At 41.1% G+C, this 27,127-nt stretch overlaps 2 protein-coding genes across 2 annotated transcripts in view; one reads left to right on the top strand and one right to left on the bottom strand.

The window, feature by feature from the left end:
- Positions 1-7,137: 7,137 nt before the first annotated feature.
- On the bottom strand, positions 7,138-25,309 carry LOC115014613 (solute carrier family 43 member 3-like). Its single transcript, XM_029441608.1, is given in 13 exon segments — positions 7,138-7,248; positions 7,367-7,390; positions 7,392-7,491; positions 10,324-10,510; positions 11,545-11,652; positions 12,805-12,948; positions 13,097-13,200; positions 13,915-14,054; positions 14,140-14,232; positions 15,039-15,115; positions 15,241-15,287; positions 24,707-24,836; positions 25,108-25,309. Coding segments are annotated over 13 exon segments (1,467 nt in total).
- Positions 22,229-27,127, top strand: part of LOC115014612 (solute carrier family 43 member 3-like) — a 25,228-nt gene continuing 20,329 nt past the window's right edge. The window contains exons 1-2 of the mRNA XM_029441607.1: positions 22,229-22,258; positions 25,138-25,265. The gene's annotated coding sequence lies outside the window, so the exon portion shown is untranslated. The remainder of the gene's footprint in view (positions 22,259-25,137; positions 25,266-27,127) is intronic.

Raw genomic sequence — 27,127 nt, 5'->3', positions numbered from 1 at the left:
GTGTGCCAGAATGTCTTCAGGTTCTTTGGTCTCCCCCTGGATGTGGTCTCGGATCGTGGGCCCCAGTTTACCACGCAGTTTTGGAGGGCCTTCTGCAAGCTGATTGGGGCTACGGTCAGTCTCTCCTCAGGGTTCCATCCTGAGTCCAATGGTCAGACTGAGAGGCTAAATCAGGACCTGGAAACCACCCTCCGATGCCTGGCCTCCTCCAATCCATCATCATGGAGCAGGTTTGTGATCTGGGCTGAATATGCACATAATACCTTGTGTTCTTCTGCTACAGGTCTCAGTCCCTTCGAGTGCCAGTTTGGTTTTCAGCCTCCACTCTTCCCTGACCAAGAGACTGATGTGGGTGTTCCCTCGGCCCAGAGCTTTGTCCGACGGTGCAGGCGGGTTTGGCGCAAGGCCCGGTCTACCCTGCAGTGGTCCGCACGCCAGTACCAGCGCCATGCCAACCGCCGCCGCAGACCTACACCACCGCTACGTCCGGGGCAGAGGGTCTATCTGTCGACACGAGATCTTCCTCTGCGGGTGGAGTCCCGCAAGCTGGCGCCACGGTTCGTGGGGCCCTTCAAGATCTTGAGGAGGATCAACCCAGTGGCTTACCGTCTCCAACTTCCCCGGTCCATGCGGGTCAATCCCACCTTCCACGTCTCTCGCCTACACCCTGTCGCCACAAGTCCTTTGGTTCCTCCAGCTAAACCCCCTCCGCCCCCCAGAATCATTGATGGTGGCCCTGCTTATTCAATCCACCGCCTAATGGATTCTCGCTGGGTGGGGAGGGGCCTTCAATACCTGGTGGACTGGGAGGGCTATGGTCCTGAGGAGAGGTCCTGGGTCCCGTCTCGGCATGTTCTCGATCCGGGCCTCATCGAGGCCTTCCACCAGAGCCACCCTGATCGCCCGTGTGGGAACGTCAGGAGACGTTCATAGGGAGGGGGGTCCTGTCAGGGTTTTTGGACTGCAGTTCCTCTTTGGACCATGTGGGGTCGCCACCATTCATTTCTGTGTGTCATGTGCTTGTCTTTATTGTTTCATTGGTTGCACCTGTTCCTTGTCTGCTAGCCTTTATAAGCTGCCTGTTTTCTTCTGTTCATTGCTGAGTCTTGAATTGTTGCCGGAGCCCAAGTTTGTGAGTTTTTGATCCGTCTCTTGAAGTGTCCGTTTTTGTGCCCTTGTCTCGAGTTCCTAAGTTGACTGCCTTTTTGCTCTTTAGCTCTTAAGATCCTTTTGCTGCCTGCTTTTCGTATATCCTCTGTTGATCCTGTTTTTGCCCAGACTTTACCTGTTAGTTGTCTGGAGGTATTTTGAGTTTTGTCCTGCCACCTGTTTGCTCTAAAAGTAAAGACTCCTTTTCCAACCTACTCCGAGCCTGTGTCTGTCTCTGCATCTGAGCCTATCACCCCTGTGGCTAGCACAGTGGTAGAGAGTTTGCCTACCACGCAGGAGACCCGGGTTTCGATTACCCAACAGACCCTGTCAATTTTGAGACAGGATGTGTCTTATTTTTGAAATGTTACGTAGATGAAAGAAGGAGATTTGAGATTTGTTTTATGTGTGAGTTAAACGACAGATTTTGATCAAAGATGACGCCAAGATTCCTTACAGTGGTGCTGGAGGCCAAGTTAATGCCATCCAGAGCTTCTATGTCATTAGAAAATGCGTTTCGGAGGCGTTTAGGGCCAAGTATAATAACTTCAGTTTTGTCTGTGTTTAACATCAAAAAGTTGCGAGACATCCAAGTTTTTCAAATCAAATCAAATCAAATTTATTTGTATAGCCCAATATCACAAATTATACATTTGTCTCAGTGTGCTTTACAGACTGTACAGGTTACGACATCCTCTGTCCTTAGACCCTCGCATCGCACAAGGAAAAACTTCCTAAAAGAAACCCCAAAATTAAAGGGGGAAAAATGGAAGAAACCTCAGGGAGAGCAACTGAGGAGGGATCCCTCTCCCAGGACGAACAGACGTGCAATAGATGTCGTGTGTACAGGATAAACAACATAGTACAAATACAACATTTGACAGAAATTATGTTGTGTTGGAAAAAAAAGAAATAGAAAGTATGGATAAATCCAGGAAAATGTCAATAAGGCTTCCCGGTGTCCAGCAGGACCAGGTCAGCAGGCGCTGTCACGATTCATGATCCTGACGTAAACTTTATCAGAGGCAACCTGCCACATGAGAGACAGACACTCCGGGGATGATACCCCGGATGGTGAGTTAGTAACATACATTTACATAAATGCATACAGATAGAGAGGGAGAAGAAGAGAGAGGGAGAGAAGGAAGAGAGCAGGGAGGTGCCTTAAGGCATGCTTGAAGTTTAGCCAATTGATTGGTTTCATCTGGTTTAATTGATAGATATAATTGGGTATCATCCGCATAACAATGAAAGTTTATAGAGTGGTTCCTTATAATATTGCCCAAAGGAAGCATATATAAGGTGAATAGAATTGGTCCAAGTACAGAACCCTGCGGAACTCCAAGACTGACTTTGGCTGTCATGGAGGATTTATCGTTAACAAGTACAAATTGAGATCACTCAGATAAATAGGACTTGAACCATCTTAGTGCGGTTCCTTTTATGCCAACACAATGTTCCAGTCTCTGTAGTAGAATGTCATGATCAACAGTGTCGGAAGCAGCACTGAGGTCTAACAAGACAAGAACAGAGACAAGTCCTTTGTCTGATGCCAATAGAAGGTAACTTTCACCAGTGCCGTCTCTGTGCTATGATGAACTCTAAATCCAGATTGAAAAACCTCAAATAAACTATTATTATGTAAAAAGTCACACAACTGTTTTGCGACTGCTTTCTCAAGGATTTTAGCGAGAAAGGGTAGGTTAGATATCGGCCTATAGTTGGCTAAAACCTCTGGATCAAGACTAGGCTTTTTAAGAAGTGGTTTTATTACAGCTACTTTAAAGGATTTTGGTACGTAGCCAGATAATAGAGACAGGTTGATCATATTTAATAACGAGGTGTTAATTAAGGGTAAAACTTCTTTAAACAGTTTAGTTGGAATCGGGTCTAAAAGACAGGTTGATGGCTTTAGACGATGAGATTGTTGAAGTTAGTTGGTTAAGGTTGATTGGAGTAAAACAGTCTAGATATATTTCAGGAGTTACAGATGTTTTTAAAATTCCAACAGTTGAAGTTAAGTCATTACCAATTGAGGTCAGGAGGAGATTAATTTTGTCTCTAATAATTATAATTTTATGGTTAAAGAAGCTCATGAAGTCGTCACAACTGAGAGATATAGGAATAGAAGGCTCTGTAGAGCTGTGACTTTCTGTCAGCCTGGCTACAGTGCTGAAAAGAAACCTGGGGTTGTTCTTATTTTCTTCTATTAAGGAAGAGTAATAAGCTGCTCTGGCATTACGGAGAGCCTTCTTATACGTTTTAAGATGATCTAACCAGACTAAACGAGATTCTTCCAATTTAGTGGAACGCCATTTACTTTCAAGATTTCTCGACTTTTGTTTTAGTTTGCGGATTTGTAAATTAAGCCATGGAGCTTTCTTTTTCTGTTTTATGATCTTCTTCTTTAGAGGAGCGACAGAGTCGAGTGTTATTCGCAGTGAGGCTGCAGCGCTATCAACAAGATAATTAATTTGTGAGGGACTAAAGTTAGCATTGGAGTCCTCCATTATATTGATATTGAGTCCTGGTATTGAATTAAGTGCTGATGGAATCACTTCCTTAAATTTAGTCACAGCACTTTCAGATAAACATCGAGCGTAGGATATTTTGCCTACTGGCTTGTAGTCCAGTAACAGGACTTCAAAAGTTATTAAAAAATGGTCTGATAAAAGAGGATTATGTGGACACAGTGATAAACTTTCAATTTCAACACCATATCCCAGAACAAGGTCCAGAGTGTGGTTTAAACAGTGAGTTGGTTCATGTACATTTTGACTGAACCCAATTGAATCTAATATTGAGATAAATGCATTATTAAGGCTATCACTATCAACATCCACATGAATATTAAAGTCACCTACAATAATTACTTTATCTGTTTTAAGGACTAAATTTGATAAAAATTCTGAGAGAAATTCAGATAGAAATTCAGAATACGGACCAGAAGGGCGGTACACAGTAACAAATAAAACTGGCTTTATTGTTTTCCATGTTGGGTTTGAGAGCGTAAGAACAAGGCTTTCAAAAGAGTTATAGTTTAGTTTAGGCTTATGATTAATCAAGAGGTTTGAGTCAAATATGGCTGCAACTCCACCTCCTCGGCCAGTACCTCGAGGAATGTGAGTATTAATATGACCAGGTGGAGTGGATTCATTTAGACTGACATATTCTTCATGTCTCAGCCAGCTTTCAGTGAGACAAAAGAAATCAATCTTATTATCTGATATTAAATCATTTACCAATCCAGCTTTCGTTGATAAAGATCTGATGTTTAAGAGCCCACATTTAATTTTTCAATTTAGTTGCACTTTTGCAGCGGTGGTGTTTATTTTAATTAGGTTTTCATGTATAACTCCTCTTCTGTTAACCATAGACTTGATTAGTTTCAGTGGTCGTGGGGCAGACACAGTCACTATGGGGATTTGAGTGGGTACTGCCCGGAAAGAAGCACAGAGAAGTGTGTAAGACTGCAACTCTTTGTCCAAAAAAAGGAATCAATGAAAATTTACAAACATGACTTTTTAACAAAGTAACCTCCTGTGAAGCAACACAAAATAAACAGTTGTAAAGTTGTAATATTCTCCAGTCTACTTCTGTCTAGTACTCACAGTTCAGCCTCTGTAGCTCTCCCCGAATGTTCTCACAAACCACACCTCTGTACTCTTGCTCCACTCTTTCTTAATACAGGCCAGTTCGTCCTCCCTTTTCCTCACCAGTTCCCTCCTTCTCCTCACTCCCTGATAAGAAAATCTGCATCTTTCTCTGCGTGTCATTGCTGGATGTATTGGTACAAAGCATTGTAGTTTTGGATACTGCGGAATAAAAGTCTGCATTCCTCGGTCTCAGCTGTGAAGACTTTCCACACTCTTTTTTAAATCTGTCTCTCGCAGGTCCCAAAAAAAAAAATGTATTTGTAATAGTCCATTTTTATAATATTTTTGTACAAAGGGAATCTTTTTTACCTTTTTCAGTTATAAACATAAACATCTTCATAAAACATTTGAACACATCAGTATATAATTAAAGGAAAACATTTATTTTATAATGAAGTCTGGAGAGATATCCTGGGATGAACAAATGCCCTGATACAGTTTATTACTATGTGCAATAGACCTTCATTACCGTCTAAAAGAACTGTTAAAATCGGTACTCTGTCTCACATATTTTAACCACACATGCCCAGTCAAGCTCAGCTTTCAAACCATCATGCTGGTTATTGTCTTCCTGCCCGTCCGCCCTGCCTCCTGTTCCCCTCCAGACTCGCTCCACTCCATTCTCCTGTCCACCAGATGCTCTCATACTTTTTTAACCAGACTTCCTCTTTCACCTGCTCAACTGTTCTTACTTCCCTCATCAGTCACTCAGTGTCCTGGGCCAGGCTTTCAAAATTATGTTACCTGTTACCTGTGTGCCTATTCACAGCCTGCTCTTCATTTGTATGACTGCTTGTGAAATCGTCCTGCTGCCTCGACTGCCATAACTAATGGAAGTTATGGTACTTATTTGTTATGGCCCTAGACACCTCAAAAACACATCACATAAAAATATAGTTACTCTGGATGGCATTACCTCCAGCTCCACCGTGAGGAATCTCTGTGTTATCTTTGATCAGAATATGTCCTTTAACTCCCACATGAAACAAACTTCAAGGACTTATTTTATCTATGTAACATTGCAAAAAGCTGGCGCATCCTGTGTAGAAGCCGTTTTGCGTTATTGTTGGCATTTATTATTATTAAGCCCTGCAATATTATTTTGGACACTTGGTGGCAGTGTTTAAAGGCACTATGCTGTCAGTATATAAGGGTGCACAGGTGACATGGGAAATGGGTGAGAGGACACAGGTAGCGAGAGCTAACAGTTCTCACCAGTGAGCGACCCGAAAGAGTCAGTGAGCGACCCAAACGAACCGGTGAGCAACCCAAAGGCATCAGTGATAGATCAGTGACAGTGATCTACTAATATAACCGAACGAATCAGTGATAACCTAAAACCGAACCAGGAACTCAACCGGAACAGTGACAGACTACAACAGCAACAGACAAGCAGACACGAACAGACATCCATAGAACTGCAAACCATCCATATCTACAACCGGAAGCTCCATCTGAGTAAGACACCACACACCTACCTGTGTAGATGGCATAAGAACATTGGAACATTGGGAATTGGAAATTTGCCATTAAATCCTGTATCAAAAAACTGCTGAAAACTAGTTCATGCATGTGTTACTTCTAAGCTGGACTATTGCAGAATGCAGAGTTACTTGTTGTTCCTAGAGTCTCTAAAAGTAGGAGAGCCTTCAGCTATCAAGCTCCTCTCCTGTGGAACCAGGAGGGAGACACCCTATCCACATTTAAAAGTCAGCATTAAGATTTAAAGCTCATATTTTGGCTCAGACTTGCATGGAACCAGCCCCTAGTTATGCTGCTATAGACTTAGACTGTTTGTTTTCATTCACATAATTGAAATTATTTTTTCCCCTTTTCTTACACATGCTCATAGGGTGTTATGTTTATGTTTTTTAAATTAAAGAGTACAGTGTAGATATGCTCTTTATGAAAGGTGTCTTGAAATAACGACTGTTTTGATTATGAGCTATATTAGTAAACTGAAAAGATGTATCCAGGAAATCTCACATGAGTTCACGTTATATGCAACCTGCAGCAGGCTGCATACCAGAAGCTTTATATTATCATGAATGCATTTAATTTGACTGTGAACATGATTCGAGAGTGTGATGAATGCGCTATGACGCTACACGAAAACCACACTTCATAGCAATCTGAATAGCACACGATACATATGGCAACACAACACAGACATATGAGTAGTACAGTAGTACACTACAGGTCATTTAGCAGACGCTCTTATCCAGAGCGATTTACAGTCAACTAACTACAGGGACAGTCCCCCTGGAGCAACTCAGGGTTAAGTGCCACTAGGCCACCACCACCCTGCACTTTTAATCAAACAAGCTGAACTTTAAGAGGAGGCATTGATGGCTCGCTGGGAGGCCAGACTTCGACAGTGCAAGAAGACAGAGAGGGGATGGATGAAGGCGAGCAGGCTGAGCAGCGTCAGACCGATGTTCACCTACAGACACATGAAGGGAGAGAGGAGGAAGCAGTGAGAGGAGAGTTAATAAATAAACATTATGATAAAATGAGAAGGACCAATGTATAGTTGTATCAGTTATATGTTGTGTACTCACATATAAAGGGTCTCCATCCAGAGGATCCATTCACCAGGGCAAAGCAGGCATACTGCAGCAGAGAAAACACTGCAGACAGAGCCATGACTACACCATAAACCTTCCCAAAGTGGCACGACGGGAAACTACACACACACACACATGGTGACATGGCAAAGAGAAGGAAGTGTTGAAAAAGACGTATGGCATAGAGTTTTTAAGTATTTAAAACATTCTTTAACCCCATCCTACCAATTTATTTAACATACAAGGACTAACGTTACCGCCAAGAATAAACTACTATAAGAGACAATCATCATCGGCTAATTACCTGTCATCTATCTAAACCTATACTTGTACTTCCTAAGCACTTACAACTCTCTCCTTATCCTCCTTCTCTTAGCGACTCTCGCTAAATCCTCAATTCTTTACGCTCCTTTCGGCTCTGCTAACGTTAGCTGCTGTAGCTCGGCAGCTAGCGAGGGCATCTTCCTCTTCCTGTTATGCTCTCTCCTGCTCGGTGTGTTTCAAGTTTAGCTATTACTCTGCCTCCTTTAGTGATAATGGTACGTGTATTAAATGTAGTTTATACGCAGGGTTGGAGGCAAGTTTTAGAGGGATAGATGAGCGGCTCCGCACCATGGTTAGTCAGCGGTTAGCAAGTGTAGCTGTTAGCAAGCCCCCTATAAGCCGGTGCGGGTTGACCAGTGGTATCTCCTGTTAGCTGTCCCCCGGCGGGGCCCGAGCAGCAGGGAGACTGGGTGACTGTCCGAAAGAAGTGTTATCAGAAGCCCACGGTTCACTAACAACCGCTTGCTGTTTCTAACAGGTTCTCCCCACTCAGTGACACACCAGCTGAGAAGCCAACTCCAGATTATCGGTAGCTCAATTTTGAGATACGTTAATTTTGAGACACCAGCGACGACAGTCACGTGCATTCCTGGGGCCAGAGCGGGCGACATAGAAGCACATTTGAAACTGCTGGCTAAGGCTAAACGTAAATACAGTAAGATTGTTATTCACGTCGGCAGTAATGACACGCGATTGCGTCAATCGGAGTGTACTAAAGTTAATGTGGAGTCGGTGTGTACATTTGCCAAAACAATGTCGGAGTCCGTAGTTTTCTCTGGTCCTCTGCCAAATCTTTTGAATGATGACATGTTTAGCCGTATGTCATCATTCCGTCGCTGGCTCTCATGGTGGTGTCCAGATAATGATGTGGGCTTCGTAGACAATTGGCGGACTTTCTGGGGAAGACCTGGTCTGATTAGGAGTGACGGCATCCATCCTACTTTAGCTGGAGTAGATCTCATATTCAATAATATTACAAAGTTTATTAGTGGACTTAATCCATGACAACCCAGAGTTGAGACCAGGAGAAAGAGTTGAAGTCTTACACACTTCTCTGTGCTTCTTTCCGGGCAGTCACCCACTCAAATCCCCATAGTGACTGTCTGCCCCACGACCACTGAAATTAATCAAATCTATGGTTAACAGAAGAGGAGGTATACATGAAAACCTAATTAAAATAAACACCACCGCTGCAAAAGTGCAACTAAATTGAAAAATTAAATGTGGGCTCTTAAACATCAGATCTTTATCAACGAAAGCTGGATTGGTAAATGATTTAATATCAGATAATAAGATTGATTTCTTTTGTCTCACTTGAAAGCTGGCTGAGACATGAAGAATATGTCAGTCTAAATGAATCCACTCCACCTGGTCATATTAATACTCACATTCCTCGAGGTACTGGCCGAGGAGGTGGAGTTGCGGCCATATTTGACTCAAACCTCTTGATCAATCCTAAACCTAAACTAAACTATAACTCTTTTGAAAGCATTAGTAACTCCTGAAATATATCTAGACTGTTTTACTCCAATCAACCTTAACCAACTAACTTCAACAATCTCATCGTCTAAGCCATCAACCTGTCTTTTAGACCTGATTCCAACTAAACTGTTTAAGGAAGTGTTACCCTTAATTAACACCTCGTTATTAAATATGATCAACCTGTCTCTATTATCTGGCTACATACCACAATCCTTTAAAGTAGCTGTAATAAAACCACTTCTTAAAAAGCCTAGTCTTGATCCAGAGGTTTTAGCCAACTATAGGCCGATATCTAACCTTCCCTTTCTCGCTAAAATCCTTGAGAAAGCAATTAGCAAAACAGTTATGTGATTTTTTTACATAATAATAGTTTATTTGAGGTTTTTCAATCTGGATTTAGAGTTCATCATAGCACAGAGACGGCACATGGTGAAAGTTACCAATGACCTTCTATTGGCATCAGACAAAGGACTTGTCTCTGTTCTTGTCTTGTTAGACCTCAGTGCTGCTTTCGACACTGTTGATCATGACATTCTACTACAGAGACTGGAACATTGTGTTGGCATAAAAGGAACCGCACTAAGTTGGTTCAAGCCCTATTTATCTGAGCGATCTCAATTTGTACTGTGTTAACGATAAATCCTCCATGACAGCCAAGTCAGTCTTGGAGTTCCTCAGGGTTCTGTACTTGGACCGATTCTATTCACCTTATATATGCTTCCTTTGGGCAATATTATAAGGAACCACTCTATAAACTTTCATTGCTATGCGGATGATACCCAAGTATATCTATCAATTAAACCAGATGAAACCAATCAATTGGCTAAACTTCAAGCATGCCTTAAGGACATAAAAACTGTGTGTCTTCCAAGAAATTGTTAGAAGTGTTTTAATGTATTTAACATGACATAGTTGTAGTTTCCTCTGGTTTCCTTCCACAGTTCAAAGGCATGCAGATCATTTATCATTTTACAAATAAACCACAGTATCAACACAGTAGATAAATGAACTGAACTAGAAAACATAGTGTTCTTTGCAGCGCCTTAGCATTATTTATAAACATGTGTCTCTATGTGCTGCCCGCCTCATGAACATACTTAAGACAGTGTGTGCTGCGTGTATTTGTTTGTGTGTTTGATACTCACGCCACACTGACGAAGGCTGCGTGGCCACCAAAGAGGAAGGAGCGGTTGATGACCTGCAGGACGAAGGTGAAGTACTGAAGTGGCAGGTACGGGATGCACGCACAAACTGAGAACAACACACACTGCAGCACCGTCACGAAGAGAGAAAGCACAGAGGCGCGCAGATCTGCTTCCTGTTCACTCTCTCCTACGAACAGACACAAAGAGAAACATTGCTGACATGTCCACACAGACAGAACAGAGCATCTATTTGCTGCACTGTTTGTAGGCTTTCATTCCAACTAAACGCTAGAGATTAGGCTTCAATGGTTTCCTGGGTAATGTGTGCACATTTCATGATATGTATTACCACATTTAACACACATTCTTTATTATTCAAAGTGTAAAATATATTTGGTTGAGGTGTATGACATTAATGTTGAAAACTAAATAGTGACTTTAAATTTGTGTAAATTAATTATAATAAACATTTGAGTTCCACTTTCTAATTAGCCTTTTTTATTATTAATGAGTTTAACGCTTAATAAACTATTTATTAATGCTTTATAGGTCAGTAATAAGTCATCAATAAGAATGCCAAGCTCTGAAAATTACCTTTGGCTGTAGTTTATTTTTCTCCACCTGTAAACTGTGAATGTTTCATGAGTTTCTCACTTTATAATGAACCATCAGTTGTGCAGTCAAAACATTTTTAATTGTTTGGTTTGGTGTTGCCAGTATTAATAACTTGTAGGTAAATGGTCCAGATGCTCAGCAGATGAATAAAAGAGCGAGATAAAAGGATAACGTTTTTCAATGACAATAAATATGAATATTAATTTTTCACAATTTCCCAATCCAAACGTTTTCCTAAAAATGACTTGTTACTGTTCTATAAAGCATTAATAAAATATTTATTGACCATTAACCATTCATAAAGTAAGCCTTATTTTGGAAATATGGTCCCAAACTAAAATCATTATACCAGTCACAGCTCTCAAAGTAAAACCTTTTCTCACAAAATTTAGTTTTGTACACTAACTATTAAAGGGAACATGACGTGACATACATTTGGACCGCTGTTTATCCATAACAGTTAGTAATGGGACTTTCTCAATGAATATTTATTGTATCTTTAGACATGCTAGAGCCCAGAGAGCACACCTGGGACACACTGATTAGGTCTGCCAGGCTGTGTACCTTTGGATTAATTACTCGTTTTTATCAGCATTAGATTTTTACCTTCAGCACGAGGTTTGCCCTTTAGTCTGTCTATGATGAGACCGTTCCAGGGAGCACACAAGATGCCACACAGCTGTGTTATAGCAAAGGCATTGGTGTACTGGCTCACTGCAGGGACACACAAGCAAGGACAAGATGGTTAGAGACAAAAGGCTCAACAACAGAATATGGCTACGTTCAGACTGTAGACGAATCAGATTTGTTTCTCAAATCTGATCTTTAAAACAAACTCTCTACACTGTTATTTGCAAGTGATCAGATCAAATGTGTGTGTCCAGAAATCTTGAACCTATCTGCATGGGTTGCTGTGGTAACGAGGTATAAGTGACGCAGGTTTCCAATGTGGAAGCATTCACCCTCCAAACAACCGGGCTGTCATGTGCAGAACTCCTCCGTCGCACCAGACAAACTCAACAATGGAGGTGGCTGGTATACATTGTGATGTTACGGGGAGGGAGCAGAAAGTGAAAGCAGACCATTTATTTCAACGTCTGTCCAAGGACTTTTGTTCTTCTCCATGTTGTCCTCCATAGGGCTTTGCTAGTAAAAGAATGGAACTTCTGTCATTGTAGATTTGACGTTGTCCTGGTGTGTTGCAAAAAACACTTATGATCCGTACTAAGACGCATCTGTAGAAATCATTGGAAGCGCATTTCACACAACCTGTAAAAATGGTTTGGATCTGATTTGCAAACATAACATTTCATTAGCTGTTTTGCTGTCCAGACTTTCTAAAATCAATCTGGATATGCAAAAAAATAATTTTGGGCAGTCTGAAAAGGTCTATGAGATAACAGTCTGTTTGAAAGATATTCTTAAAGAAACCCACAATGTCAGGTTTAAAATCAAATAAGGGTTTTAATCATATTGATATCACATGCATATTCTTGCAAGGAGCTGAGTTTATACATACACAAGATGATCAAACTCACACATGTAATGCTATCGTGTTACTCAAAGGAGTGACTGTCCCCTCCGAGATATATATATGCATAGATCAAAGGAAAGAACTGATACAGATCAGTTCTTTCCTTTGTTTATTCCTTGTTTACAGTAAAGACTTCTTCTATGATCTATAGTTTAGCAGCAGTTCACACTCCTGTCCTCTGCTGTGGCTATACACTCAGTATTTTTCCCATCACAGTCCTTCCTAGTTGAAGTGGTATTCATGAAACTTCATGGACCTAAGAAGGAAGTCTTGCTCAAACTTCCATTTTTGCTAAGACAGTCAGACATGTTGTACTGTTAGTGTGCGTTTACCCAGTGAAGGCTCTCCAGCCGTCAGACGCAGCAGCATGGGGTTGAGGGTGCCCATGAAGAGGTAATGTCTGAGCTGCATCACCGAAAGCCAAACCGTGTGCCACACAAAGAGCCTGGACATCAAACACTCACGGAAACTCTTCTCTGAGAGAGATGAGGGGAGAACACAGAGATGGATAAGTGAAGAAGAAAGACTAAAGATGAACAGAAATAGGCATAATGTATAATTATTTTATTATGTTACATTTAACTATGTAGGCTATTAATCCATGCCACAGTAAAGTGAACACACCTTGTTTCACAGGGACGTCCTCGACTTCCTCTGCCGTCGTCTGTGAGTTACCATTCGCCGTTATGTGCTCTAAACTCAGACTCTTTGATTTGCCGCAGGTTATCCTGACAAAGGTCAAAGGTCACAGTGGATTAGCCGTTGGATTTAACCGTTCTTTGATAATTATTTACCTAAAAAAAATAGGTTTCAAGTCATAACCAGCTATAATCACATAACAGGATATAAAGGATATTTATAAGTAATGTGGAACGACGATGATGTGAAAATTAAATGTGCTGGTAAGATATTAAACATTTGATTGTTTTTGCTAGAAACTTTAATTCGACAGTTGTTTGTTTGCCTTTCAATATTTGCAAGTTAATTTATTAACTATTAACAAGTTTTTTTGGATGGAGGAAGCTCAGTGTTGGTTAGACTTTGTTGGGTTTATCACTGACGACGTGTCCAGGTTGGACCTCATGATATCAAAGAACTAACTAAGTGTACCGAAGCCAGTGACACCCAGGAAGAGGCTGGATGACAACTGCAAATAGTATGTTGACGACTGGAGAGACAATGAACAGACGGCAACCGGAGCAGGATGGGTTAGCAGCTCTCGAGAGGGAGCACCCACAAATATGCTACAAAAAGCCTTTCAGAGATAAAGGGGGAGGTGTAGGGTAGGATTAGCACCCTGTGCTGTGGCTGGATCTTGCTACACCCAAAACTTGTTTTTTTCAAACTGTAAGAGTACACTGAAAATAACATGCCCTATTTACATTTGATGTATCCCTGTATGTATGGTGTTGATGTGTGTGTGGTTTCTTGGAGATTTGTACCCGTATGTGTAGTCATCAGGCAGCGGGTAGGGAATGTGGTCTCTGGGGAGCAGGAAGAAAGTCCTGAGCAGGTGAATGACACTGCAGGCGGACAGGAAGAGGAAGGAGGGAAGGAGAAAGACGCCAGCTTCATCTAACAGCTGCAGAAGACATTAAGATCATTGATAAAAAATGTGATGGGACAAATATATTTCATATTAAGAGCAGTGTGTGAATGTTTCTCACCTTGATGACAAGGAAGACTGCTGAGGAAGAGTCAACGGCCCCGTTTAAGAAAGTGATGACGGTGGAGCGACGTGAGCCGAACAGGTTTCCTACCTTTAGGAGAGAATGTTGCATTTAATTTAAGTGTCTGTTGTTTTTTGTTTATTGCATCTATTTTTATGTCATTCAATGTCAAATTAGTTCTTGTCGAGTTGCCTGTTTGAACATGAGGATGTGGTCCCAGAGAGGGCTTCGTATTTCTTTCCCCACAAGATTATGAGCTCAGTTTAAGAAAAGCGCTGCAGCTAACAAAAGTGCACTGAGGGCAGACCCTCTGTTTTTTATCCAGTGAATATTGCGACCTTGAACATCAAACTTCTGCATTTTCAAAGAAAGCTCTGACAACTCAGTCTCAGCTTTCCTCAAAAATGGGGGATAGGACAATTGACAGAGAATGTATAGAAGAAGGTAAAAAAAAAGGTTATGTGACAGAATCTTACAGATTATTTATTTTTTACAGGAACAAATAATAAAGGTTAAAAGTTAAATAGGACATAATTCAAAGAATCAAAACTTTCTCTTGCAAACATTTCCAGTTAAATTTTAGAGCAAATATCAATCATCAAGTGTTCCTTAAACCTAAACATGTATCGATTAATCAATCAAAATGAATCAAAAATGTTGGTTTGATTTGATTAATCGCTAATCAATTATTATGAGCAAATATTTTTCAATATTTGGATCCAGTTTCTCCAGTTTGAGGATTTTCTGATTTTCTCTGTTTTCTATAATGGTCATTGGGAATTTTTTAACTTTTACATTTTTCTGACATTTCAATTGAATAATCGGGAAAATAATAGATTAATCAAAACTGACAATAATCTTTTTAATCTTATTTTTTAACTCAACAGCTTCAGTACCTGCATGTTGGTCAATATAAACAAGTTTCCACCCGCTGCCAGGAGGGAGAGAGCTGGGAAGAGCAGGCCGGACAATGCTGATGGGAAAAGGAAAATGAGCATCCACAGCTGTTAGAGTCACTGTTACTTCTTGTCAGTATTTCTTTAAACAATGTGGATCCTGAGAGAGCACAAAACAACGAGACAGAGAATTTTTTTTCACCTGTAGTTGAGAAGGCCACCATTAAGGTCCCCGTGGTGTAAAGAAATCTGGAGGGAAAAGAAATTCCAGAGATTTCATGTCATTTTATTGGCATGAGACCGAGACATTTTTCCAAGAACAAGATATTACAAAACAAAGAATTTGAGATGGCAAAATTAATATAAATAACGACACTTTTAGCAATTCAATTAAAAGAAAAAGTGACATTCGATAAAATAACAAACGTCTTATCACAGTAAATATAGTAAATACATATTCAAATGTAGCTTGTCATTCATTTCCTTTTCTTGGCCTGTCCTAAGCAAAGATCTATCCTCATCTTCACTTGCCGCATCTTGTCCAACTATTTGCGTTCCTTGGCCTTTTATTTTTCCTTGACCCTCTTCAAGTGGAAACTAAAAACTAAACTAGTGAAAGTTTGCTAGTATGGATTAAGATATATATAGGGCAACAAACTGGGCGCTCTGTGGTGTTAAGTTATATGAAATTCTCTGAGGCTTTGGGGGGGCTTCTGCACCAAAACATTTCTTTCTGGTATTCCTCAATCCTCTGGAAATTAATGGTCCTGACCTTTCTGTTCTCTTAATTTTCCTCTTTACAGTTCTATTGCCTTTTACTGCTTTGTTTTCTGTCTCTACATTTTCTTTTGCTAAGTGTCGCCTCTGATATGTAGGCGTTTCTATTGCTGTCTGGAGACACAGTGGCGGTTGTCGACCAATATCACTAGGGGGTCTGGCTGGGGCCAAGTGTTTTGTTAGAGGGGCACATTCAACCTGAGGTACATTCAACCCGGGACAAAAGAGACAAAGCAGTATTCTAGCCTTCAATATTTTTAGTTAGGTATAAATGATAGCGCACAACGTGTACCTGACGTGTACCACTACACTCGCTGTCTTTGGAGCGTCCGCCACCGTTCCTTCTTTTACATAATGGTATGATCCTAGTCTGTCCTTGCATGTGATTGACCGCATGGTGTGCTCATCAAAATAAAGTCCCACCCCTGCCTGGATCATCGCAAAAAAAATCAGTACTTTTTATTATTGTACAATCGTTTTTCGTAGGGGGGGCCCCCCACCCCCCAGAACCGCCTCTGTGGAAACGTCAGCGACTTTACACCCCTTGAGGGAGCTACTGTGATCTCTGTATGTCTTCTTGCTTCTATCTGTCATACATGCCCCTTTTTACTTCACAAGAGCATGTATACTTATCCACATACACACCAACATTTCACATAAACACAAATAAAAATAAATTCCATATGAGAAAACAATTGTTTTTGTAAGCAAATAGATGTGGGAATCCCTCAGAGGGATCAAATCAAATCAAATCAAATTTATTTGTATAGCCCAATATCACAAATTATACATTTGTCTCAGTGTGCTTTACAGACTGTACAGGTTACAACATCCTCTGTCCTTAGACCCTCGCATCGCACAAGGAAAAACTTCCTAAAAGAAACCCCAAAATTAAAGGGGAAAAAATGGAAGAAACCTCAGGGAGAGCAACTGAGGAGGGATCCCTCTCCCAGGACGGACAGACGTGCAATAGATGTCGTGTGTACAGGATAAACAACATAGTACAAATACAACATTTGACAGAAATTATGTTGTGTTGGAAAAAAAAAAAAGAAATAGAAAGTTTGGATGAATCCAGGAAAATGTCAATAAGGCTTCCCGGTGTCCAGCAGGACCAGGTCAGCAGGCGCTGTCACGATTCATGATCCTGACGTAAACTTTATCAGTGGCAACCTGCCACATGAGAGACAGACACTCCGGGGATGATACCCCGGATGGTGAGTTAGTAACATATATTTACATAAATGCATACAGATAGAGAGGGAGAAGAAGAGAGGGAGAAGAAGAGAGAGGGAGAGAAGGAAGAGAGCAGGGAGGTGTCCCCCGGCAGTCTAAGCCTATAGCAGCATAACTAGGGGCTGATCCAGGGCAAACCTGAGCCAGCCCTAACTATAAGCTTTATCAAAAAGGAAAGTCTTTAGCCTACTCTTAAATGTGGAGAGTGTGTCTGCCTCCCGAACACAAACTGGAAGCTGGTTCCACTGGAGAGGAGCTTGATAGCTGAAGGCTCTGGCTCCCATTGTACTCTTAGAGACTCTAGGAACCACAAGTAACCCTGCAGTCTGGGAGCGTAATGCTCTAGTTGGTTTATAAGGTACTATGAGATCTTTAAGATATGCTGGAGCCTGACCTTTAATTGATTTGTAAGTCAGGAGAAGGATTTTGAATTCTATTCTGTATTTTACCGGGAGCCAGTGCAGAGCAGCTAATACAGGAGTAATATGATCCCATTTCCTTGTTCTAGTCAATACACGTGCCGCTGCATTTTGGATCAACTGAAGAGTCTTAACCGACTTTTTTGGACAACCTGATAACAATGAGTTGCAGTAATCCAGCCTTGAAGTAACAAATGCATGGACTAGTTTTTCTGCATCATTTTGAGACAGGATGTGTCTTATTTTTGCAATGTTACGTAGATGAAAGAAGGCAGTCCTTGAGATTTGTTTTATGTGGGAGTTAAACGACAGATCTTGATCAAAGATGACGCCAAGATTCCTTACAGTGGTGCTGGAGGCCAAGTTAATGCCATCCAGAGCTTCTATGTCATTAGAAAATGCGTTTCGGAGGCGTTTAGGGCCAAGTATAATAACTTCAGTTTTGTCTGTGTTTAACATCAAAAAGTTGCTAGACATCCAAGTTTTTATGTCCTTAAGGCATGCTTGAAGTTTAGCCAATTGATTGGTTTCATCTGGTTTAATTGATAGATATAATTGGGTATCATCCGCATAACAATGAAAGTTTATAGAGTGGTTCCTTATAATATTGCCCAAAGGAAGCATATATAAGGTGAATAGAATCGGTCCAAGTACAGAACCCTGCGGAACTCCGAGACTGACTTTGGCTGTCATGGAGGATTTATCGTTAACAAGTACAAATTGAGATCGCTCAGATAAATAGGACTTGAACCAGCTTAGTGCGGTTCCTCTTATGCCAACACAATGTTCCAGTCTCTGTAGTAGAATGTCATGATCAACAGTGTCGAAAGCAGCACTGAGGTCTAACAAGACAAGAACAGAGACGAGTCCTTTGTCTGAAGCCAATAGAAGGTCATTGGTAACTTTCACCAGTGCCGTCTCTGTGCTATGATGAACTCTAAATCCAGATTGAAAAACCTCAAATAAACTATTATTATGTAAAAAGTCACACAACTGTTTTGCGACTGCTTTCTCAAGGATTTTAGCGAGAAAGGGAAGATTAGATATCGGCCTATAGTTGGCTAAAATCTCTGGATCAAGACCAGGCTTTTTAAGAAGTGGTTTTATTACAGCTACTTTAAAGGATTTTGGTACGTAGCCAGATAATAAAGACAGGTTGATCATATTTAATAACGAAGTGTTAATTAAGGGTAAAACTTCTTTAAACAGTTTAGTTGGAATCGGGTCTAAAAGACAGGTTGATGGCTTAGACGATGAGATTGTTGAAGTTAGTTGGTTAAGGTTGATTGGAGTAAAACAGTCTAGATATATTTCAGGAGTTACAGATGTTTTTAAAATTCCAACAGTTGAAGTTAAGTCATTACCAATTGAGGTCAGGAGGAGATTAATTTTGTCTCTAATAATTATAATTTTATCGTTAAAGAAACTCATAAAGTCGTCACTACTGAGAGATATAGGAACAGAAGGCTCTGTAGAGCTGTGGCTCTCTGTCAGCCTGGCTACAGTGCTGAAAAGAAACCTGGGGTTGTTCTTATTTTCTTCTATTAAGGAAGAGTAATAAGCTGCTCTGGCATTACGGAGAGCCTTCTTATACGTTTTAAGATGATCTAACCAGACTAAACGAGATTCTTCCAATTTAGTGGAACGCCATTTACTTTCAAGATTTCTCGACTTTTGTTTTAGTTTGCGGATTTGTAAATTAAGCCATGGAGCTTTCTTTTTCTGTTTTATGATCTTCTTCTTAAGAGGAGCGACAGAGTCGAGTGTTATTCGCAGTGAGGCTGCAGCGCTATCAACAAGATGATTAATTTGGGAGGGACTAAAGTTAGCATTGGAGTCCTCTGTTATATTGATATTGAGTCCTGGTATTGAATCAAGTGCTGATGGAATCACTTCCTTAAATTTAGTCACAGCACTTTCAGATAAACATCGAGCGTAGGATATTTTGCCTACTGGCTTGTAGTCCAGTAACAGGACTTCAAAAGTTATTAAAAAATGGTCTGATAAAAGAGGATTATGTGGACACACTGATAAACTTTCAATTTCAACACCATATCCCAGAACAAGGTCCAGAGTGTGGTTTAAACAGTGAGTTGGTTCATGTACATTCTGACTGAACCCAATTGAATCTAATATTGAGATAAATGCATTATTAAGGCTGTCACTATCAACATCCACATGAATATTAAAGTCACCTACAATAATTACTTTATCTGTTTTAAGGACTAAATTTGATAAAAATTCTGAGAATTCAGATAGAAATTCAGAGTACGGACCAGGAGGGCGGTACACAGTAACAAATAAAATTGGCTTTATTGTTTTCCATGTTGGGTTTGAGAGCGTAAGAACAAGGCTTTCAAAAGAGTTATATTTTAGTTTAGGCTTAGGATTGATCAAGAGGTTTGAGTCAAATATGGCCCCAACTCCACCTCCTCGGCCAGTACCTCGAGGAATGTGAGTATTAATATGACCAGGTGGAGTAGATTCATTTAGACTGACATATTCTTCATGTCTCAGCCAGGTTTCAGTGAGACAAAATAAATCAATCTTATTATCTGATATTAAATCATTTACCAATCCAGCTTTCGTTGATAAAGATCTGATGTTTAAGAGCCCACATTTAATTTTTTGATTTAGTTGCACTTTTGCAGTGGTGGTGTTTATTTTAATTAGGTTTTCATGTATAACTCCTCTTCTGTTAACCATAGACTTGATTAGTTTCAGTGGTCGTGGGGCAGACACAGTCACTATGGGGATTTGAGTGGGTGACTGCCCGGAAAGAAGCACAGAGAAGTGTGTAAGACTACAACTCTTTGTCCTGGTCTCAACTCTGGGTTGTCATGGATTAGGTCCACTAATAGACTGTGTAATATTATTGGATATGAGATCTGCTCCAGCCAAAGTAGGATGGATGCCGTCACTCCTAATCAGACCAGGCCTTCCCCAGAAAGTCCGCCAATTGTCTACGAAGCCCACATCATTATCTGGACACCACCGTGAGAGCCAGCGACGGAATGATGACATGCGGCTAAACATGTCATCATTCAAAAGATTTGGCAGAGGACCAGAGAAAACTACGGAGTCCGACATTGTTTTGGCAAATGTACACACCGACTCCACATTAACTTTAGTACACTCCGATTGACGCAATCGCGTGTCATTACCGCCGACGTGAATAACAATCTTACTGTATTTACGTTTAGCCTTAGCCAGCAGTTTCAAATGTGCTTCTATGTCGCCCGCTCTGGCCCCCGGAATGCACGTGACTGTCGTCGCTGGTGTCTCAAAATGAACGTATCTCAAAATTGAGCTACCGATAACCAGAGTTGGCTTCTCAGCTGGTGTGTCACTGAGTGGGGAGAATCTGTTAGAAACAGCAAGCGGTTGGTGGTGAACCGTGGGCTTCTGATAACACTTCTTTCGGACAGTCACCCAGTCTCCCGGCTGCTCGGGTCCCGCCGGGGGACGGCTAACAGGAGATACCACTGGTCGACCCGCACCGACTATAGGGGGCTTGCTAACAGCTACACTTGCTAACCGCTGACTAGCCATGGTGCGGAGCCGCTCATCTATCCCTCTAAAACTCGCCTCCAACCCTGCGTATAAACTACATTTAATACACGTACCATTATCACTAAAGGAGGCAGAGCAATAGCTAAACATGAAACACACCGAGCAGGAGAGAGCAGAAGAGGGAGATGCCATCGCTAGCTGCCGAGCTGCAGCAGCTAACGTTAGCAGAGCCGAAAGGAGCGTAAAGAATTGAGGATTTAACGAGAGTCGCTAAGAGAAAAAGGATAAGGAGAGAGTTGTAAGTGCTTAGGAAGTACAAGTATAGGTTTAGATAGATGACAGGTAATTAGCCGATGTGATCAAGAATATAATAACATTAACTGGGTCAAACTGGAGCTGCCGAAGTATGCTACCAACAACACAGAAACATTAACAACCGGAAATGACGCGCTTACCGTAACCATACACGCGGATATACCAGACAGATGAAATAACAGCAATAATTGCCTCTTTGCACTGCAGCATTAGTTTAGGCCCACAGGCAGAGACAGTCACAGCCATGCCTGGAGGTGAAGAGGACAGAAGCCTAATTGTCTTTAATGAAAATATGTTTGGTTTACTAAAAGGTATTTTATATTATTTATTATGTCATGAGTTAGCCTGCTTTGAGGTAACCTTTTTAAAGTCAGCAAACTAAATTGGTTGGAAAGTCTGAAGTGATTCAAATAAATTAATATTACATTTAAGTGTGTTTTTTAATTTTATTGAAATGCTAAATTCTGGCTACTGTCTGCACAGTTTAGAGACACACCGACTTTGACTGAATTTCTCTGTTCTGCAGTGCTACTAAAGTATCTTTGAAGAATCTTGATGTTTGATTGTCAGTTATTACTCTTCTTTTATATTTGTATGTGATATTTGATGATGCAGAGTTAGGCGATGCATTAAATCTTTGCTGAAAGAACAAAAGAATTTAATGTATGTTGGATTAAACCATCACACCTCGAGTCAAGTGCAACCAACCAGGAGAGGTTCTCACTGCACTTTGCATTAGTTCATTAATAATGAAAAACCTCTTGTTGTTCTTTAATAGTCAATATTTTCCATTTCATTCCTGTTAACTACCCAGCTGTTGGGCTTTTAGTCCTCTTGTGCCACCTATTTCTATGTTTATAGAGTTGGGACATGTTTTTTGGCTCAGAGTGAGCGCTTACTGCTTTGCAAGGATCTTTGTAAACAGAGCATGGAGATCAACACGTGGAGCAGAGACGCCATGTAAACTGTGTTCGTGTCTGTGATGCTTGAGTCTTGGAGACTATTTGTCTGAGAGTTATTCATGTGCAATTTGGATGTGTTGGAATGTTTGAAGTTTGTAACTTTTGGTCTGAAACTAGTTTAATGTGTGCTAATTTAGCTAATGGTGATCTGTGCTATTTATAGCTAATTGTGATGCAAATGATAGCTAATTCTTTTAATAGTAGTATGTGTGTCGTTTGTACAGTGCTACTTATATGTTATGTAAAGCCTGCATACTTATATGTGTTTTATTTCTGTATTGTTACAGTTTTACAAAGTAAAAGAAGAACAGTAAAGTCAAGAAAGCAAACCTTGCATCTTTATTGGAGGACTTATGAATGTTAGCTAACTGTCTAGCTACGCATAGGGATACGCGCTATAAGGGCAGAATAGTAAAAAGACAAGAGCACGGCGGGTCCAAGTAATAGTACACTACACAGCCAATATGAGTCTACACTCAGGGAAAAACTATAATAATGAAGACACCACCACGTACAAAGAAGCAAGTGGAGAACAGCAATCAGAGACTGTGGATCAAACAGCCAAGTGGCAAGAACATCCTCAAGCCTCTGATACTAAGTCATATTCATCCAGAGCAGCCTCTAGATCGTTTCAGCGATCATCAGCAACAAGTTTGTCAGCCACGAAAGCCTATGCCAAGGCAAAAGCAGCTCATGCTCAATTAGCTTATGCTAAAAAAGAAGCCGACGTAATGAAACAGAGGGCAGACCTGGAAGCAGGCATGCTAAAGCAAAAAGCAGGAGCCTTCAAAAGGAGCCTTCAAAAGGAGCCTACACAGGAGCCTACACAGGAGCCTTCACAGGAGCCTACGCAGGAGCCTACGCAGGAGCCTACACAGGAGCCTACACAGGAGCCTTCACAGCAGCCTTCACAGGAGCCTACACAGGAGCCTTCACAGGAGCCTACACAGGAGCCTACACAGGAGCCTTCACAGGAGCCTTCATAGGAGCCTTCACAGGAGCCTTGACAGGAGCCTACACAGGAGCCTACACAGGAGCCTTCACAGGAGACTTCACAGGAGACTCCAGAAGAATCTTCAGAGGGTCAAGAAATGGTGACAAATGCTGAACCACAGGTGGCAAATGTTGAACCACAGGTGGCAAATGTTGAACCACAGGTGCCAATGGAGACGGAAGTGGTGAAAGAACCAGTTGTTGAGGAATTAGCTGTCATAGTGGAGCCAGAACCAGAGCCTGAACTAGAAGAAGTGTTTCACAAGAGATTTTAGGAGAACCTCCCTGCTCACCTGCCGCCCTGCCGATACAACCCCCACTCTCTCCTTTTCTAATCAGAGGAGAACCCGCAGCTGCAGTTCTAACCCCTCAATGCTCCTGACTCAGAAAATGAGTGCAGTTTCAGCACCTCCTGGAAACTTTGATACGGCTCAGTGCTCGGAAAGCAATGGAAGAAAGTTCAGTGCCTTGCTGACACCTTTTGGAAGAGATGGAAAGGAGAGTATGTGTCTACTCCGCAGAGCCGCAGGAAGTGGACACAAGCTGAACGTCAAAGAAGGAGACGTCGTCCTTCTCAAAGACAGTCAAGCCTATAGGAACGAATGGCCAATGCGGATTGTGAAGGACGGGACAGCCAAGGTGTTCCTTAAGCCTGTAACAGAAATGGTTGTCGTTCTTGCAGAGTCTTAGAGAAAGAACTCTTAATATGTTGTTTTCAGAGGACATTCCCTTTCAAGTTCAATTGTATTTGTCGTGATATAATGTTATTATCTCAAGTGGGGAGTGTGCTGCATATCTCTATGTTTATAGAGTTGGGACATGTTTTTTGGCTCAGAGTGAGCGCTCCTTGGTTTGTTGGTTTGCTGGGGGCGTGTCAGAGTGAGCGCTTGCTGCTTTGCAAGGATCTTTGTAGACAGAGCATGGAGATCAACACGTGGAGCAGAGACGCCATGTAAACTGTGTTCGTGTCTGTGATGCTTAAGCCTTGGAGACTATTTGTCTGAGAGTTATTCATGTGCAATTTGGATGTGTTATGTGCAGAATGTTTGAAGTTTGTAACTTTTGATCTGAAGCTAGTTTAATGTGTGCTAATTTAGCTAATGGTGATCTGTGTTATTTCTAGCTAATAGTGATGCTAATGATAGCTTTTTATAGTAGTATGTGTGTCGTTTGTACAGTGCTACTTATATGTTATGTAAAGCCTGCATACTTATGTGTTTTATTTCTGTATTGTTACAGTTTTACAAAGTAAAAGAAGAACAGTAAAGTCAAGAAAGCAAACCTTGCATCTTTATTGGAAAACTTTTGAATGTTAGCTAACTGTCTAGCTACGCATAGGGATACGCGCTGTACGGGCAGAATACCTCTCCTGAGTCACTGTTTTGATGAGACTTTACATGGGTAATATTATAAATCCACTGATCATTAACGTATCATATATTGTTGGACTTACATTCCAAAGAGCCGAGCCACTGTTGTACCAAACTGGTCTAAGAGGAAACCATTTGGCAGCGTCAGGAAACCAAACAGAAAGGATGCGATGGTGAAAACAAGAGAGAACTGTTCGTCCTGTCCACTGCAATCTGTGGACACATCGAACATAAAGAAAGAGAGCATGCCATGGTTGTGAAATATTTTGTTAAACAGGAGACAATTAAGGTCAGAGAGGCCTGCATAGAGAGATGTAATCAAATAAAACTCTTTATGCATGCGTTCAGTTTCTAAGCACCTTGATATCTAAAATCAATTACAACTCTTCATGCCGTCCTCTCTGACCTTCATTGTCGTCTGTCTAACTAAGGGTGACAATGAAGGTCAGAGAGCGCTGCATACATAGTTCTGAATGAAACTTGCCTAATTCCTGCGTTGCATTTACTCCTGTAGTGTTGGCGCCTGTAGTGTTGGCGCACAGAGAGCTGAAGTAGCCCTCCTTCTTCAGGACAAAAACAAGAGAAGCCCATCCGAAAACGACTCCGGAGAAACACAGACACTCCAGCAGACCCGTCACTAAGGTGAGGCAACGTTTCACCATCAAACTGTTCACGAAACCCGGCATGGCACCTCACACACACACAAACACATACACACAGGTGGTTCTTGTCAGTCAACCTGCCAAAAAAATTAAAAAATGAATGAATGAAATATTATTGAAAGAGTAACCTCCATCAACCCGCGGTGCTGGATTATACTCCGGCCATATCCGAGCCGGATTCGTTCGCTCGTCTCTGCTGTCTAGAGCCAAGCCAACATACAAACTATTGTTGGGTTTTGAAGCCCAAAGGGCGCTGTGATAGTCTTTCAATTGAATCCAGTAAACTTCTAGTTGATCAAGATACTTATTTATTTAAAGTGATGATGACAGCATTTCAAAAAATACCCACAGTCCACAGTCTGAATCAATAAAGAGCCAGTTAGCTGTCTGTTGGTAAAAGTGAAAGTGGTACAAAAACATCATAAACATTTTGCCATATTCTCTACAGAAGGGTGTCGTCGTCCCTCATTGGTCCATGTTGGCGCGGTTATGCCCCTTGGTGGGCCGTCTTGTTGTGGCGAGATGGAGGTAGACCTGAAACTCTTTGAAGAGAACCTACAGTGCTTCACATTCATAACTAATATAGTGCTCATTATACATTTGTGCAGAAATACATGTTGTGCAATAATACATTTTGATTGAGGTGGACGAGTACATGTGATAATCATTAAATGTGACACAATACAATCAGGAGTTTATTTACTTCACACTATCAAAACACAACGTTACACAGACCATAGAGCCCCGAGTGCCACAGTAAACGTATATGATTAAGCTACACGTGAAGATGATGAGATAGCAGTGATATTTAGATGGGCTCTCAGAGTTTCAGTAGCTTGGTGTACACAGGTTTACACAGGAGTGAAGAAATACACAGTAAATATGTCAACACTAGAAGAGAGAGATGTATAGCTGTAGAATACAAGAAACAATATAAAGAATACACTATAATACTCTAAAACTTAGAATACAATGAATATAACAAACAACTACAACTAAAATATAAACAGGTTAATTTCGGACATGCACGTGAGCCCACAGGTACGTGTTGCTGCTGTTCTTCTACGCAGACACGGTTGGCGCCAAAAAGCTAGCTAAAATCAGAGTCAAGTGCACTGTAGCAGCCAAAGATATATCTAAGCTTAAACAATTCTAAAAACTGGACTTTCAATCAAAACAGGAGGTGATAAATAATGGAAGACCAACGCAGGAGTTAAAAGGTTTGCTTCAAACTTTGGGACATGCTGGACAATATCAATAAATGACAGCTAGGTTTGATCATTTCGGTGAGCTAGCTTTCCTTAGTTTGGTCAATTGTACAAAATGTAATGAAATGTCACAACATTTTGATGACACCAAACTGCAGAGCCTGTCAAAATATGCTAAGTTCTTTGACTTTGTTAGACTAAAGGCTGATCTCATCGGACTGTTTAGCTCACAAACGGTGAGGAATGAATGTAAATCTCCTGGACAGCTTCTCAACCTTTTGGCCCAGAAGGATGTGATGCAGACTGGTCCTGAGGCGACAAAGTTACTCCAGCTGGTGCTCACTGTAACAGTGTCAGTGGAAAGGTCATTCTCGGCATTGAAAAGACTCAAAACATATTGTCGGAATAGGACTGATCAAGGAAGACTTTCATCCCTGGCAATAATCTCCATTGAGACGGGGAGACTTTTAAAACTAAAAGAAGATAAGGAGAACTTATACTAAAAAGTAATGGAGATTTTTGTCCAGAGGGATAGGTGCATGGACTTATTTTTTAAGTAAAGGTAAGACCACAATTTTTTATTGAAAATGGGATCTGACAAAGAGAAAACAATCAAATATTTAAATAAAAGTTT

Source organism: Cottoperca gobio, chromosome 10 (assembly GCF_900634415.1).
Source record: "Cottoperca gobio chromosome 10, fCotGob3.1, whole genome shotgun sequence".
Lineage (NCBI taxonomy): Eukaryota > Metazoa > Chordata > Actinopteri > Perciformes > Bovichtidae > Cottoperca > Cottoperca gobio.
The sequence above is the reverse complement of the archived record's forward strand: the minus strand, read 5'-3'. Positions and strand labels throughout refer to the sequence as shown.